Source organism: Diuraphis noxia, unplaced genomic scaffold (assembly GCF_037042655.1).
Source record: "Diuraphis noxia isolate RWA-SAM2 unplaced genomic scaffold, SU_Dnox_SAM2 contig0001, whole genome shotgun sequence".
Classification (NCBI taxonomy): Eukaryota; Metazoa; Arthropoda; class Insecta; order Hemiptera; family Aphididae; genus Diuraphis; species Diuraphis noxia.
Genome location: NW_028301711.1, coordinates 96,604,814 through 96,620,701, shown reverse-complemented (window position 1 = coordinate 96,620,701; position 15,888 = coordinate 96,604,814). Strand labels below are relative to the sequence as shown.

Below are 15,888 nucleotides of genomic sequence, written 5' to 3'. Positions count from 1 at the left end.
ACAAAAAAAATTAAAAAAATGGGGGTCACGCTTCGAAAAAGGTTGAAAATCACCTAACCAACCTAACCTATACGATCGCAATATCGTTGTTGTTGTTAAAATTCCAATAGAATTCTGCAATATGATGAGGGTGGAGGGTCTGGATAACCTAAGTACCTACCTATGTGGATAGTTATGCATAACAAAGAGACGCAAAAAGTTATTGTGAGGATTTACTCGTGAGTTCCTGAAGAATAACTCACACACAAGCTGATGGAAAAACGAGATTTTACATCTAAATTCTGTGAGCAATAATTCTGACTAACACGAAGTAAAAAAAAATATGTATAATTTATGATTCATTAATAACACTCTTCTCTCGTACCCCCAACACAGAGCACATCTTTTAAAGCCGTCTCCCCGCAATAACCAGAGTACATAGTATATCATTATACCTAATTTTTGTTTTATATTATATATCCACTATACCTGCTATTGATTTTATTGTATAGCGTAATATAACACGGTAGACTCGAGAAACGATTGGCGGAGTTTTTCGGAGGATGGTAATGACGTAAATACTAATTATAAAAGTTAATCATATTGAAAACGAATCCAACCAATTATATTCTCAATCCGATTAGAGTCTGCAGAGCGATGAAGCACGTTTCAGGTGGATCCTTATTATATTGCTAAGGGAATGTGGGCAATTTTAGCGAAAACTTTGGGAGAATGTAGGTCTGCCGAGGTCCGTCTCCGTTTGTCACTGACGCGACTTGATAAACTCGGTAATATCGCGCATTCTACTTTTAAACCGTCACCGACTAATGAGATCCATCATATACCTACATCGTTTATAAAATTTAAGTTTATAGGTATATGTATAAACAGTGGTCGAAGTGACGAAGTGGTGGGGTTGTGATACGAGGCGATGGCATTCCTCCATTTTTTTCAATTCAAATTATTTTCTAACCCTTAATTTATTCCTAACCACTGTATTGTATAGATAAGTATTGTAAAGCTCCTGTGATTATTGTAATATAATATTTTTACGACGTTGATTTATGTCCAGGAATTTGATGAGTACCTATTCGATTACTATGTTTTTCAATAAACGGACAAAAAAATATCCTCATCGTAATAGATTTAAACGAATTGAATCACATTATATTTTTATAAAATATCAACTAAAAAAACATAATATTTTATTTTGAGACATATTTTAGTTGCTTTTTGGGCACATTCAACTTTTTTAGTGTTAAATGATAATCGCAGTTGCCAGTCTAAACACATTTATGTCTTTATATTGATTTTGATTTTCATCAAAATTTAAGAATTTAATATAACATAGGTTTTGTTTATATTTTTACTTTGAAAACAACAAAATAAATTGTGAATTTAATAATGGATAATAATTTTGCTCAGACAATATTTTGACAAAACGATATCATGTCAAGCTTTCAAAAATATTACTCCCTAAAATCTTTATAATCCTCTATTTTAATCTTAAAATTACCCGGAAAATGTTCGTGTCATGCGTGGGTTGGAGACATTCGCTTAATGCAATATAATATCTTATATAAGTATACTAAAGATTATATTACGTTTTTTTCCTACAACTATGATAGTGGACTTAAGTAATTTCAATGGTATGGAGTATTATATTTCTTGATTCAAAAGGCTAGTAAATTGTATGAGTTCTTTCTTTTATCGAAATTATTATCACAAACAAAGATCAATATATTTAAGTAAAGTTCAAGATGTTATAAAACCTAAACCTAACCATGATTCCTTTCATTACGCGTCGCTAAAAATGACAATCATTTCTCGATTCTTCGATGTGAAATAATTGTAGGTTGTAATGTATCTTTACAACGATAATTCATAGAAAACATTTTAAGCTCTCAGTAAAATTATTATAATAACATTCCTAGTTCCTACAAATACTTTAAATGAGAAATACAGAATATGTTGTTTTTTTCTAAAATAAATAAATAAATCAAAGAATATGTAACACAATATTGTCAATATAAAAAACTTCATTTTGTATGACATTTTAAAAGTTTTAGGCTCTTTTAAAAGTATACACATATTTTGCGTATTTTATTACAAAATCTATAATTTAGTAATTATATATCTTAGAAAATCAATTTAGAAAATTACAGTATGTCTAAAGTACCTAAACGCTCACACTATGTCACAAAAACGTTAGCGAGTGAATGTATATTTTTTAATACTATTTAAATTACATGCTTCAAATATTTAACTTTTGAATTTTTAACTTTAAAGGGTAGATAATTTCATATTATACATTCGTGTAATTATGTCGTGGAAACTTTTTTTTTATACCTTATATTTGTCACTAATAACTATATATGTATGGTCTTTGAGTAGATATTATTATTAAATGACATATTGTCTCGAACAATAATTTTTAGCATTTTAAAACTATAGCTGTTTTAATGATATATGGTATGTTATTATTATTATATATTTTATAAGTATGGACACGTGTACAAATGTTCTTATTTCTAACATAACGCATAGAAAATAATATAATAATTAATTTGTTATGAAAATAAAAAACGAGTCTTTATTGGTATTTTATGTAATGTGATATTAATTGTTCTCTTTAATAATATTATGTATGATTTCTTACTGTTATGTTTTCTACTTGGTTTATATGTTTTATGTGCTGCTTGAAAATGGGATACGGCGCATTTATTTATACAGTTATTATACATATTTTTTCATCAAATACGATTGTATAGAACTATATTGTCTATATTTTCGTACTACCAACCATAATTGTATATAGAAACAACTTTTAATAAAACATTTTGAGGTTAGTTCTACACCCCACGACACATGAAGTCCTCACCGGATAAGCACTCAGCTTTGATGGATATCTATTTAGGGACACGCTTTGTGGAATTGTTGAAGTTCAATCATTTTTTATTTTATTTGAAAAAAGAATTTTTATTCAGATCCCAATAAACGTGGAATTTTTTTATTTTAACTTTAAATAACACCAAAAAAATGTATTTTAAAATAATGAAAAATCTATAATATTTGTTTCATTCTGAAGACAAAGTGTTTATTTTTTCAGATCAGAGTCCAATCTAACCACAATAATATAAGGTTCTCATCTTTCAAAAAATAAACGAAAATTTTAAGTTATATCTATGACATAAGTTTTTGTACTAAAAACACCCTTATTTAAAACCATTAATTATAATCAATGGACATGCCTATAAATGATTTAACTTAATTTATCCACGAATCACAATACAACTAATGACAATTTCCTATTGGTTTACAATTTATAAAATTATCTTTATTCACTTGATTTCAATGCATTTGAAAAGTTTTAGCTGAATAACATGCTACCTATCGAATATTGAATTCAATTTTTTTTCTGTATGTTTGAATATATTGTGTATGGTACTTGATTAAAACACGCATATCATAATGACATTACATTTACATTTTTTAGTTAAATAGTTATAAAAGTTAAAATGTATTTGATGATTTGTACGTTTTGTTTAAATATTGGTAAGAAATAATTTAAAAAAAAAAAAGTAAATTATTTACTATATAGTGTGTGAAAGAACATTTATACCAATAACTGTAGTACTATATCGACAGAATAAATCATAAAATATATATATAATAATAAACAATAAATAATAATACAAAACTGAAAATAACGAAAGAAAAAAATTATAACCACAGAATTAAAAAGTAGCTTCCTACGTTAAAAGTTAGATAGGTATAAATATGCAAATGTGCAAAATCGCAATCGATATCATAAATTTAATATGAATTCATACTCGAATAGACCCAACTTTATACGTCCTGCAATGCTGCACTAGATGATTCAAAACAAAATAAAATATTACCTACCTATTTGTCATTAGAATGGTCACGTACTCGCTCATGATAAAGTAAAAGTTTCAAAATGTCGTTAACAAATTAATTTTTTTTTCATCAAGAATAATTATGTAAATAGTGAATGTGTTCGTGAGGAATTCAAACCAAAACTGATACAATAATACTATGGGTGGGATAATATTATGACTGGTTAAAATTTGTGTTATTAAAACTAATTGGTAACAATTATTATTTGTGGCGATTACATTAATTGACTGTTGTTGTTTTGCGAGGACTTTCCTCGATCAATTGATCGCTTGTCGTTTTATTTGGATCAAATTTCAAAACAATGATACTTGTATCAACGGAAACCATCAATGCCCGTAGTACCTATTTATATTATAATAATAATTGTTATTAGAATATTAATATCGTTACTATAATGATAATAATAATATAATAATATTATGTGTACTATTGCACTAGAACTTCGACAACTGCCGTTGATCTGAAACCGAATCTTGTTTAAAACAATTTAACGGTTATAAGAATGATATATTATTATCTAGGCATCGATGACCTAACCATAATTTTGTACGACCGTATTCTCATTCCCTGTGGATAACAAAATAAATCAATAAACGTCATTCGAGAATATCGTATCATGGACATAAGATATAGGACATACACGGTATTCACTGTAAAATAAAAAAAGATAAAACCTACACAATTTATTTTCAATTCATATATTATTAGTATGGCGACCTGAACCCTCGTAACCCTCTATTACTCTTAACCATTGTATGAGACAGTATCAAATGAGGTTATATAATAATATTATGAGCATAATTTATCATGCTTAAATTAATATTGCGCTATGACTAAAAACGAAAAAGTGTGTAATTCTCTGTTTTAATGTTTTAGTTAAGACCACCGTCCACCAGTGGCGAATGTCATCCTCCTCAGAAAAATTTACTCTACGAGAATAATGATCCTGCCCGAAGAATTTATTAAATGTAATCATTATTTTTATTTTATTTTTTTATTTATGTAGTGTATTATTCTACAGGTCATATTAAACTCAATTTTTCAATATTTTAATCTCAAACTTCATAATATGTATAATGTATATATAACACAAACTATTATATTCCATAATTTAAAATAAAATAAAAAAATTCAATTCAATCTGGTTTATAGAAAATCTTTTTTTTTTTCAAATAAAAAATAGTTATCAAAATCCGACACTTCTTCTAGGCCTGAGAGTTTTCTTGTTCAGTATTTTTTTTTTTTTTTTTTGTTATAATATGCCACAGATGTACATCTATCAATCCTCCCCTCCCCCTTAAATATAGAACAATAGATTAGTAGAAAGAATTATAATTAAGATCTCAGCTAAAACTATAATTTTTGAATTTTATTGAATTGTGGAAAATTTTAAAAATTGGCAACGAACAACCATGTTAACTCAAAAACGCGTATATTATAATGTAGGTATAGGTACAATTTTCTTAGTTGATTAAATTTTCACGTTATTTTATACGATTTTTAATCTTAATTAACTACTATTTGTGGTGTATAAAATATCACGATTTAGTATTTTTTATGCACATTCGAATTAATCCCAAAAATTTCAAAGGACCATTTTTTGTTGTAAATGCAAGTGTCTATGCCTTTGTTTATGTTATTATTTTATTGGCTATAAATTAAAACTTTCAAATGCCTTTACGCATAATAATGAAATATTAATTTATGTGATAATATATTACATATCAATAGGAATTCGATCAAGAAAGTCTATTTTGTAATTAACACCGTTAACTTTCGAGCACCTGTCAGTAAGTACGCGTATGGTATTCACTATTCACGATAAAATAAGAGAATTATTACTCGAACAATTTATTTTTAGTTATATAATTAATTATAGTGACCTGAACTAGAGACAGTCCCGAAGGTGTTGTATAATAATATAATTAGCATCAAACACAAATTAAATGCACTACGATGAAAAAATAAAACTCCAGTGAGACAGGGTGTAGTTCTGTGTTTTAATATTTTAATTAAGTTAACTCAAAATTAGAAAATAATATTTTCATTTATATATCTAGATCTAGTTAGACTGTTTTGTAATATTGTCACTTTCGAGCACATACGTATTTGCACCAGTTGTATTATTATAATATTAAATCACGACTTGGTATGATTTGATTTGTGTCATAAAATACTATTATTGAACTAGAAATGTTTGCTTTAGTTTCGTTTAATCAAGTGATTTAATTGCAACAGGAATAATATTACCACGAACCATTCATTTTAGAATAATCCGTCAACCTAATCACGGAAAATTCATTCGGTGCTTTCATATTACATTACTCGTTATAAGACCTTTGTTGATATAATGAAACATATTTCTGTTTAATGAACACGAGGTTCTACGGTAATAATTATTACAGAAATTCGCAACCTATTTTACCTGGCTGTGTACTTGGAAATTTTAAATGTTTCCGTAACGAACATGACGAATAATAAATATTACACATTTTGTATCTTATTTTGTTGTTGTTTCTGATGAATATATGATATCTATAATATTTTAGTTATTATAATAGAATAAATGTGATGATTGGATATGGTGTAATTTTGGGAAGAAGTTTCCTCTATTCTGCTTATGATTATTCAAAGTAATAAACGGAATTTTTTACACATTCATCAAAACAGTAAATTATTCCATAATTATTCAGATTTTTCGTAAAAAGCATTCACAACGCATCAGGTATGTCTTTTCCGCACAATTTTAAATCTATGAAAACAAAAATACTATTTCAGAAAATATTGTATACCTATAGCCCTATAGGTTATGTTATAGGTACTGTGTTAGTAACAAACCTCTCGAAACTCAATAATAGAGGTTTAGAGCCAGTACTCTATCAGAACCTAAACGAGAATCTGATCTAAAATCTATATTTTTATGGAGAGGTTTTTGGTTTATTCGTTTCCAAATTGCTATATATAATATATATTGTATCTATTAACAATGAACAGTAAAAATATATAATAGCTAATAAAGAAAAAATTGCAGGTTTGTAAAAGTAGGTATAGCCGTATAGCAATAATTAAAATTCATAATTTTATTTTTTTAATTTAATATTATTCCCTACAGATTTATCATAAAATAAAAAATATAAATTCTAAATCCCATATAATGATACATTTTCTTACACAATTTTTTTATGATATTATTGTGAGGCGTTTACTATATTATTGTTAAATAACTGCAGATAATATTTCTAATACAGTATAAAAGTATGATATTATGATATTCAAATACATTACTTCTGAGAATTCTTTATTATGTTCTATACGGGAAGTACATATTTTATGAAACTATGATTCCAAAATAAGCCTCTGCATTTTTTTATCTGTAAAGCTTCTCAATAGTTTAAAGCCACTACAATCGTAAATTTCATTCTGTGAAAATTTCGTTACCTACCGATTTATACCTAGTTACCTATTTATTCATTGAACTTTGATACTTATTACAATCACTTAAATTATTTGACCACTCAAATTTTCTATTTAATACCCAAAAGATATCTAAACTTTTAAACAAAACACAAAAATTACATCACTATATATATTGGCAAATAAAATGTATAAAAGAATATTATAATTTTTTGTGAGCAGTCTGATTTCACTGTTGTGTTACAAGTTTTCCTTAATAACTATCCTAAACATTATTATTTTATATCCACAAAGTCACACAAAAGCAGCGATTATAGAAGTGAGTTTATTATTACTATTATTATTATTATGCAGCCACATCACATCAGAGAAATAACTTTCAATTATTATTGTTATTTTTAATACTAGGTACTTATCTTACTTTATTGCACTTGCAAGTTTTTTTTATATAACTGCTATCATTTAGAATGTTATAAATGTGTTTCTTTATTTTTTTTAATGTACGATAGAAAGTTTTGAATACAATTAAAAAGTCAGTTTATATACTTTGTATGCAATTGCCGATTTGTATGTATGATGTAGTTATCTGATTATTAGAAATAAATGAGAAAGGTAATTTACAAGTAATTTACAGCATTCTAACTGTAATGTATGTGTATTGGTGATACTGTTAGTTGATAGTCTTCGCACCTAGCGGATGAATAACAAAATAAGAATATAATATGTTATTGGGGAATGTAGCCACTAACTATAAAGGTTATGTTATTATTGTATTGCATTTTTCTTGAAGTGAACTTGTAACAGTTGTAACTAAGATATTGCAATCATGTTAAATATACAAATTGTTTTGTCTCATTGCATTATGTGTTACTGTTAATATTACAATGTGGAACGACGATGTACGGATCTTACACTAACCACTCAAAAAACAAGTTTCTCAACAACTGTATAATGGTTCAATGGTGTAAAAATTAAAAATAATAAAACCATTCATGATGTTAAATAACAATTTGATTTTGTATGTCATTTTCAAGTATTTTTTGGTGCAACAGTGCAAATGACTTTTCTGTAGAAAATAATCGTGTCCTATACATATATAAATAGTATGTAATTCATTATTATTACTTATTAGGGTTGAAAATTAAAGGAATAGTTATAAAAACGATAAAATAATAAGTATATTAAAAATTTCATTAAATATGATGAAATAATTATTTTAATTAATACGAATTAATTATCAGTTACATTATTATATATTGTTATAATAACTACCAGATTTGATTTGATATTGACAAAATGTGATGAAAAACTTTTCAGACAAAAATAATACCTAGAAAGCTGTCTTGGCCATAACAAAAATATTGAATCATCAAACATTTTTTGGATAAAATGGCTTTTTCTTAGCCTTCTCAATTGGTCAAAAAAAAAAAAAAAAAATTAAATATTTAAGACAAATGAGATAGGTTTAACCCCTAAATAGTAGCCTTTAGGCCCTTCTCTATAGAAATTAAAATTTTAAATGAATCCTTACAAAGAAAAGCGTACAATTTATATAATGGTAATTAATATATACTTTTAATATACCTATCTAATCAAAATTAAGAGCCTTTTTTATATCTGAGATAATCTCGAAAACCACGAATGAATTCAAACAAGTATTCAATTAACTTAACTCTTAGGAACTTGTGGACTGACTCCTGTTAACAGCGATATAACTAATAGGAATACATTAATGTTAATTCAAATAACCTTATATAACATAAAAAAATTTAAATAATAATGGTGAAACTTTTTCTGACTTAGTCGGGTAATATGCAGCTAGATGAATTGTAAATATTTTATTTTATTTTTGTTCGGTTCATTTAAAAGTTATTATTGTAAAAATGTATTTAAAAAAATAGCAATCTGCCAGTAAACTGTGGTACATTAAAGCCGAAAAGTCTTGTATGTGTGATTATTTTTTCCCGGTTACAGTCAAGCTATATACAACTATGCTGGCCCACTATTAGTGTATGTTAAATCAAATATCGACTCGATCATAATTATTATAAGCGCAAGCTGTTTATAATCTTTTGAATATTTTTAACTAACTAGCCTTATTCACGCGTTATTTTTAGTGACCTGTACAAAAAACAACCTCTTCCTGTGCGCTGTGACAAAGTCACATTTTATATAAAACTCACTATAATAAATATTAATGATATTGTGATATCAACAATACTTGAATACAAGCATATGGTCCATGGTTATTGTTTATTTCTGGTCCATAAATAAACGATAGTAGTGCGATGTACCTATCACGCATAAAATGTATTATTGATTCTTTTTCTCGTTTAATAAGAATTAAAATATGGGTACTTAAAATCTACCAAGTGACAAAAAATACTCAGTGATATTGGTTTAGGTTCTAATAAACATGGAAAAAAGGAGGATACGATTAATGAATGACGATAAATAAATTTAATATAGGTACTACAGAAAAAAATCAGTTTGTTTATTTAATATTGTATAATATACATAATATGATATTAGATTCTGAACGAAGTGATGAATGTATTGATTTTACAATGATGTGTTTTTTTTTTTGTTTGTTTGTTTTTGTTTCTGTGTGCAGCATAACTAGTCGAAATAATGCTTCAATTTCAAACTTTGGGGGTGGTTTCCGATGTCAAAGTGAAGATCCTTGGTGCATTAAAGAGGTAAAAAGTAAACATTTTCAAACAGTTTTCAAAAAAATCGAGAAAAACAACAACAAAATAATGACGGAAAAACGGGAATTTTTACTCAAAACCAGTTTTCCACCGATTTTTTTATATGGTTGTAATTCAAAAACTAATCACTGTAAATACTTGAAATTTTCACCAAATGTTTATGTTATTGTTATCTTTATACAGTTTAATTTTCAAAAATTGTTTGACTTTTTTGAGTTATTTATAGGCCACTGAAATTTTCAATTTGTTTGAGAATTTTTTTTTGAAGTACTGGTAAAAAAAATGTTGGACGAACAAAAAAACTTGAAAATTTAGTATTACAAGGTTCCTTATGAGTTGTTCTTATTGTAGCTAAAAAAAATTAAAAATCGTTAGTCAAATTTTTTTTATTAAGCGTTTATAGTTCAAAAATTTAAGAAATCTGTCGAAAACGCGAAAATTTGCAAGTAATTTTGAAGTTGAAAAATCATAACATTTGTTGCCTTTATAACTAAGAATTAAAAATACAACACTAAGTTTTCCATAAGTTTTCCTTCAAGTAGCTATAGAGAAAACTCGAAGCATCATTATAGGAACAATTTTAAGTGCGTTTGAATTTTAAATTTGTACGAAATAGCGTAACGATAACGATTTATCCTGAAACGATTTTAAATATTTGTTAATATACAAAAATTATAAGTCGTAGATACTTGTAAATTATATCAGTTATTTAGATTGGCATTTTCTTTACATGATTTAATTTTCAAAATATTTTGACTTTTTTTGAGATATTTATAGACGACTGAAATTTTCAATTTGTCTGAAAATATTTTTTTGAAGTGTCGATAAAATTTTTTCGGCCCTATCAAAATACTTGAAAATTTAATACAAAGTTCCTCATAAGTTATTCTTATAGTGATTGAAAAATTATAAGAATACATACGCACAATTTTTTTTTATTAGCATTTTAAGTTCAAATATTGACAAAAATTCGTCAAAACCATGAATATTTTTTTGTTCTGTTTGTCATTACGTTTTGGGGCAGTAAAAATGCTTCGACTTTTAACTTCAGTGCCTTGTTAAATCAAAAACTGAATCTAGTTGATACTTTGGGGGATCAAAAGTAAAAAATTCTTAATATTTTTCAAAATAATCTGGATAAACAACTAAAAATTAAGGGAAAAACAGGAAATTTTACGTACAATCAGTTTTCGACAAAATCGATTTTGATTTTTTATGTAACTTTAAAACGAATGACCGTTGATACATGAAATTTTCACCTAATGTTTATATAAGTATCTATGTTCTATCCACCATGAAAATTTTATAAAAATTTGACTTAAGTTGAACTATTCATAGGTATATGCAATTTTCAATCATTATTAGTTTTTTTTTTGAATAAAATCGGTAAAAATTTATTTTTTAGGTAGAAAATCTTGAAAATTTAATACAAGGCTCTTAACATATTATTACAATAGCAGTTGGAAAATAACAGAAATTCATAGTTAAATTTTTTTTTTATAAGCATTCAAAGTTTGAATTTTGACAAATTACGTAAAAATCACAAAAATTCACAAATTATTTTAAGCTAGAAATTAATATAAAGTTTTCTTTTTTAAACTAAGATTTAAAAATTTAATATAAGATTCCTTACAAGTTTTTCAATCTTTATCACAAAAAAAATGTCCACCGGAAATGCAAATTAAATTTGTATAAGCATTTGAATTTCAAATATTGACAAAAATTCGTCATGAATATTTGCAAATTATTTTGTAGTTCATAATTCATAATATTGTTTGTATTTATATCTAAGGTTATAAAATTTAACACCAAGTTTTCCATAAGTTTTGCTTCAAATAGCTATAGAGAAAATTTGAAGCGTCATTATAGGAAAAATGTTTTGAGCGTTTGAGTTTTAAATTTTTATGAAATCGCGTAATGATAACGATTTATCCTCAAACCGTATATATATCAATTCGTATATCTATGATAATATAATGTATTATGAATTATGATAACTACACTAATTGATTAACCATGCCTTATGCAAAATGCGTCTTAATTGAAAAATTAAATATTTTTTTCAAAATAGAATATATGACAATATTTAAATATAATATATCCTAGACTGACAAATCATCTTCGTTCAGAATCGCTTTTCGTATACAATGATACCTATCATTGTATTAAAATTTAATCCCATCCATTACAGTAACCTACTGTACAGCAGAGTGACATCCACAACTTACCCGCTTTTTGAGAATTAATTTTTAATGAAATATTTTTTATTAACTTCTATGGTTCCGAATTTGATTTCATAAGGCCAACTGAGACAGCTTAACACTAGTTGTGTCTAAATTAATGGTGTTGTATACGTGGAGTTACCGCGACTTCACCCACCCAATAGACTTATTGTGAATGTCCTTGCAAAACAAACCAATGGGCACACTACACATCTGGGCTACAAGTTAAACGCCAAACCGCACCCTGAACCCTTAATGCCACAATTCCGAGTACGCTCCCTGACACTTTCAGTCGCTTGAATTACGACTCCGAAATAACTAATATCGTTATTCCTAGCCACTCTCACGATAAACGTTTCATTAATGTTACTTATCGAAATAAAAACTCCAGCGGTAGCACACTCAATAAACTAAGCATTTGAGTCGCGTTTTGTCGACGTTTCGATGATTCAAAAAAAAAAAAAATTAATTTTCTATATTTTTTTTTAACTATGTAAGTACGTCTAAAGATGAATCAAATCAATAAATTATTTTTTTCTTTCTCTTCTTCTTATATTTTACATTGCTCATATAAGTAATCTACATTTCATCAGTGCTCTTGTTCTTGTTCTTCTTCAAAAATGATTGTACTCCAACGAAAAGAAATGTACTTACATTACACATTTTATTGTTTTTCATATACTTGTATTGCTGTATCGTAACTCTTTTATACTAACAACTAATAATCGTTATTATAATTATCTCGTTTTAGTATTGAGTTCCCTAATAAGAGGACTAGAAACCTCCAAAGGTGGCCACTGGTCAGACTATGTGCCTGGGTGACGACATTTAGACTCCGGACACCTCGAACCCAAAGTGTCAAGATCCTAAGTACTCTCTCTAGCCCTTTCCATCGATCATTTTAGATTTAATACCCCACGACAGCCTCTTTTCCAGTAAACTTATAATTAATATTATCGATGAAATAAACCCCCCAAAGGTGGAACTTGGACACGCTACGTACCTGGGCCACATGTAGACGCCGGACACCTCGAACCCGTAGTGCCATGATCCCGAGTACGCACCCTGGCCCTTAGGACCGGTGCACACTCCGTGCCCGTGAGCCTTGCCATCCTCCCAGCCACCGCAGTACGTGCCACCATCGTCGAAGTCAAACCGGCCGCCGTTTATCAGTATCTTGTTGGTGGTGGCCGTGCCGGTGGCTGCCGTCGACGCCGGCGAGTTGTTGGACAACTGCTGTTGGTGGTGCTGCTGCAACAATATCTGTTGCTGCTGTTGCTGCTGAGTTCCGTACCCATTAGGTGGTGCCGGCGCTGGAGCCGCCGCCACGCCACCCGCTTGCATGGCCTCCGAAGCGTGCTACGCACTACTCACCGGCCGACTGCTACGAGTGAAAACGCTGCTAGTGGCGCGTTTCATCGCCGCCATTGTCGCCGTCGCAATGGATGTCACGTGGCCGCCACCTCCTTCACCACCGACGTCGTATGCAATGCCGGACAACCGAATTTTCAGCCGGGCCTGGTCCTGATTATTCCTTATATTTTTTTCTTTTGTTTTTTGAGATTCGTGTGTGGTTTTTTCGTTGAGATTTTTGCGTTTCTTCCCTTTAAACCACTTCTGTTTGGACTCTACCGTACACCTGAAACACGTTTAAAGGTATTATGATAACTCTGCGCATTATTATTGTTTTTAAGATGTTAACACACGGATATTAGAAACTAAACACGATTTTGAACTCAGACAAGCCAGCCAGTCTTATATTTCCAATGACATTTCATTATAATGTTATACATTGATATTAATTATCCATAAAGTATTATACAGTGAAACCTCTAAATACCGAACACTCTCGGTCGCTTAAACGTCGTCCGCTATTTGGAGGTGTCCCCTACTAAGAGGGGAAATATAATGAGTACACATTTCACCGTTCCCAAAATTCCGTCCGTTATTTGGAGGTGTCCGCTATTGAGAGGTGTCCGTTAAAGGAGGTTTCACTGTACTCTTACTATTGATTTATAAGTCTAGCATTTTGATGCTCGTAAAACACTAAAACAGTATCGATCGGGCTGTAGTATAATATAGAAACATCAATGTATAGATTAATTATTATAAATCTATAAATATTTTGAAAATTGCACTGTATATAATATAGGTAGTAAATAATAACATAGTGGCGAAAAGTTCTAAGTGGCATTGATAATATTTTATATTACAACAAAATATAACTTAATCTGTTGATTTCGTTTAAATATTTAATTTCACCAACATATATCTACAAACGCTCGTAAAAAAATCTTTCCTATTTATTTTTAATAGTTTTAGACTTTTATCAAATGTTTAAATATTTTAAAAATGTTCAAATATTTTGGAAATTTTTTTGGAAATTTTTCATGTAGGTACCTATATGAATTATTAACATCAAAATTTGGTGACAAGTATGAACAGCTATTCATTTTTGGGATAAAATAAAATTATTGAAATTGAAATGAGTGAACATTAAAGTAAAAATCAACTCTGATTTATCTGCATATTGTTGGTACATTATTAAATTACTAACAAATAGATTTAAAACTTTACATTCAAATTAAAATTAATAGTACTTTTATTTATATCCATTCATGTGTGTAGCACATTTCATAATACTTGACTTCAAATTGAGTGGGGTAAATGTTTGGTTAAGTGTCTCAATGTGTCTAAGTGTTGTTTTGAGGTATTAAAATTAAAAGCAAGGATAAACACTAAAACTTTAAAAATAGTCCCTATTTTTAATCAGATTTTTGATAGGTTCATTCAAATATGTATTGATTAATGTGTACAGAGTTTACATTTGGTAAACAAAAAATCAGTCCACAAAAATAATTTTAAATTGTTGACACGTCTTGATAATGATAGGATTCTTTAAAAATGTACTATTGTAATAGCGAATCACTAAGTCTCAATATATACCAAAATGTAATATATTTAAAAAAATATAATAATTATGTAATTAAGAAACAAATAAATTGAAAAAAAATTAATAAAAAATGTTTAAAGACTTCAACTAGGTACTACTTACAAAATATTTTAATAGTTCGTTACTCAGTGTAAAATATTTAAGTCGTTCACATAAAATTAATGAGATACGTAATTTACCAATAATGAAATTAAATAAAAGTAATTAGTAGAATTCATTAATCCCTCGAAAAAAACTTCTATTTTATTAGAACAAGTTTAAGTTCTTGTTTATGTTTTGTGTTAACTCAACATCTGCCCGACCCTAACAACTTCTTGGAACTTTATCGAAGGTCTTTTCGTTTAATAATTCATGAGTTATACAAAAAAAAAAAAAAAAACTATTTTAAATATAAAACTTCCAACGTCAAACATATAATCGAATAATTTTTCAGTTAAGTTTTCCAATACCATCTGATTTAATCTATAATAATGATTTCGACCACGTTGGTTATAATTAACTTCTTTTTGGGTATTGTATAACAGTAAATATTTTTGACATAAATGTTTTTGCTATATATATTTTAAAACTAAAAAAATAAAATGATTTATATCTGTTTGATTCTGAATGTGTTTTCTGATTAAGACAGTTTTAAAATGTATTTTTATATAATAATAATAGATTTTTATATTAATTTTTTTACTATTAT

General features: G+C 27.9%; 1 protein-coding gene across 2 annotated transcripts in view; it reads right to left on the bottom strand.

Annotated features, from left to right (window-relative positions):
• jp (junctophilin) overlaps positions 1-15,888 on the bottom strand; it is a 280,595-nt gene that overhangs the window by 206,958 nt on the left and 57,749 nt on the right. For both annotated transcript variants that reach the window (XM_089218689.1, XM_089218688.1), the window contains exon 3: positions 13,251-13,886. In XM_089218689.1, coding sequence (XP_089074815.1) covers positions 13,251-13,591 — 341 coding nt within the window. In that variant the 5' untranslated portion in view covers positions 13,592-13,886. The remainder of the gene's footprint in view (positions 1-13,250; positions 13,887-15,888) is intronic.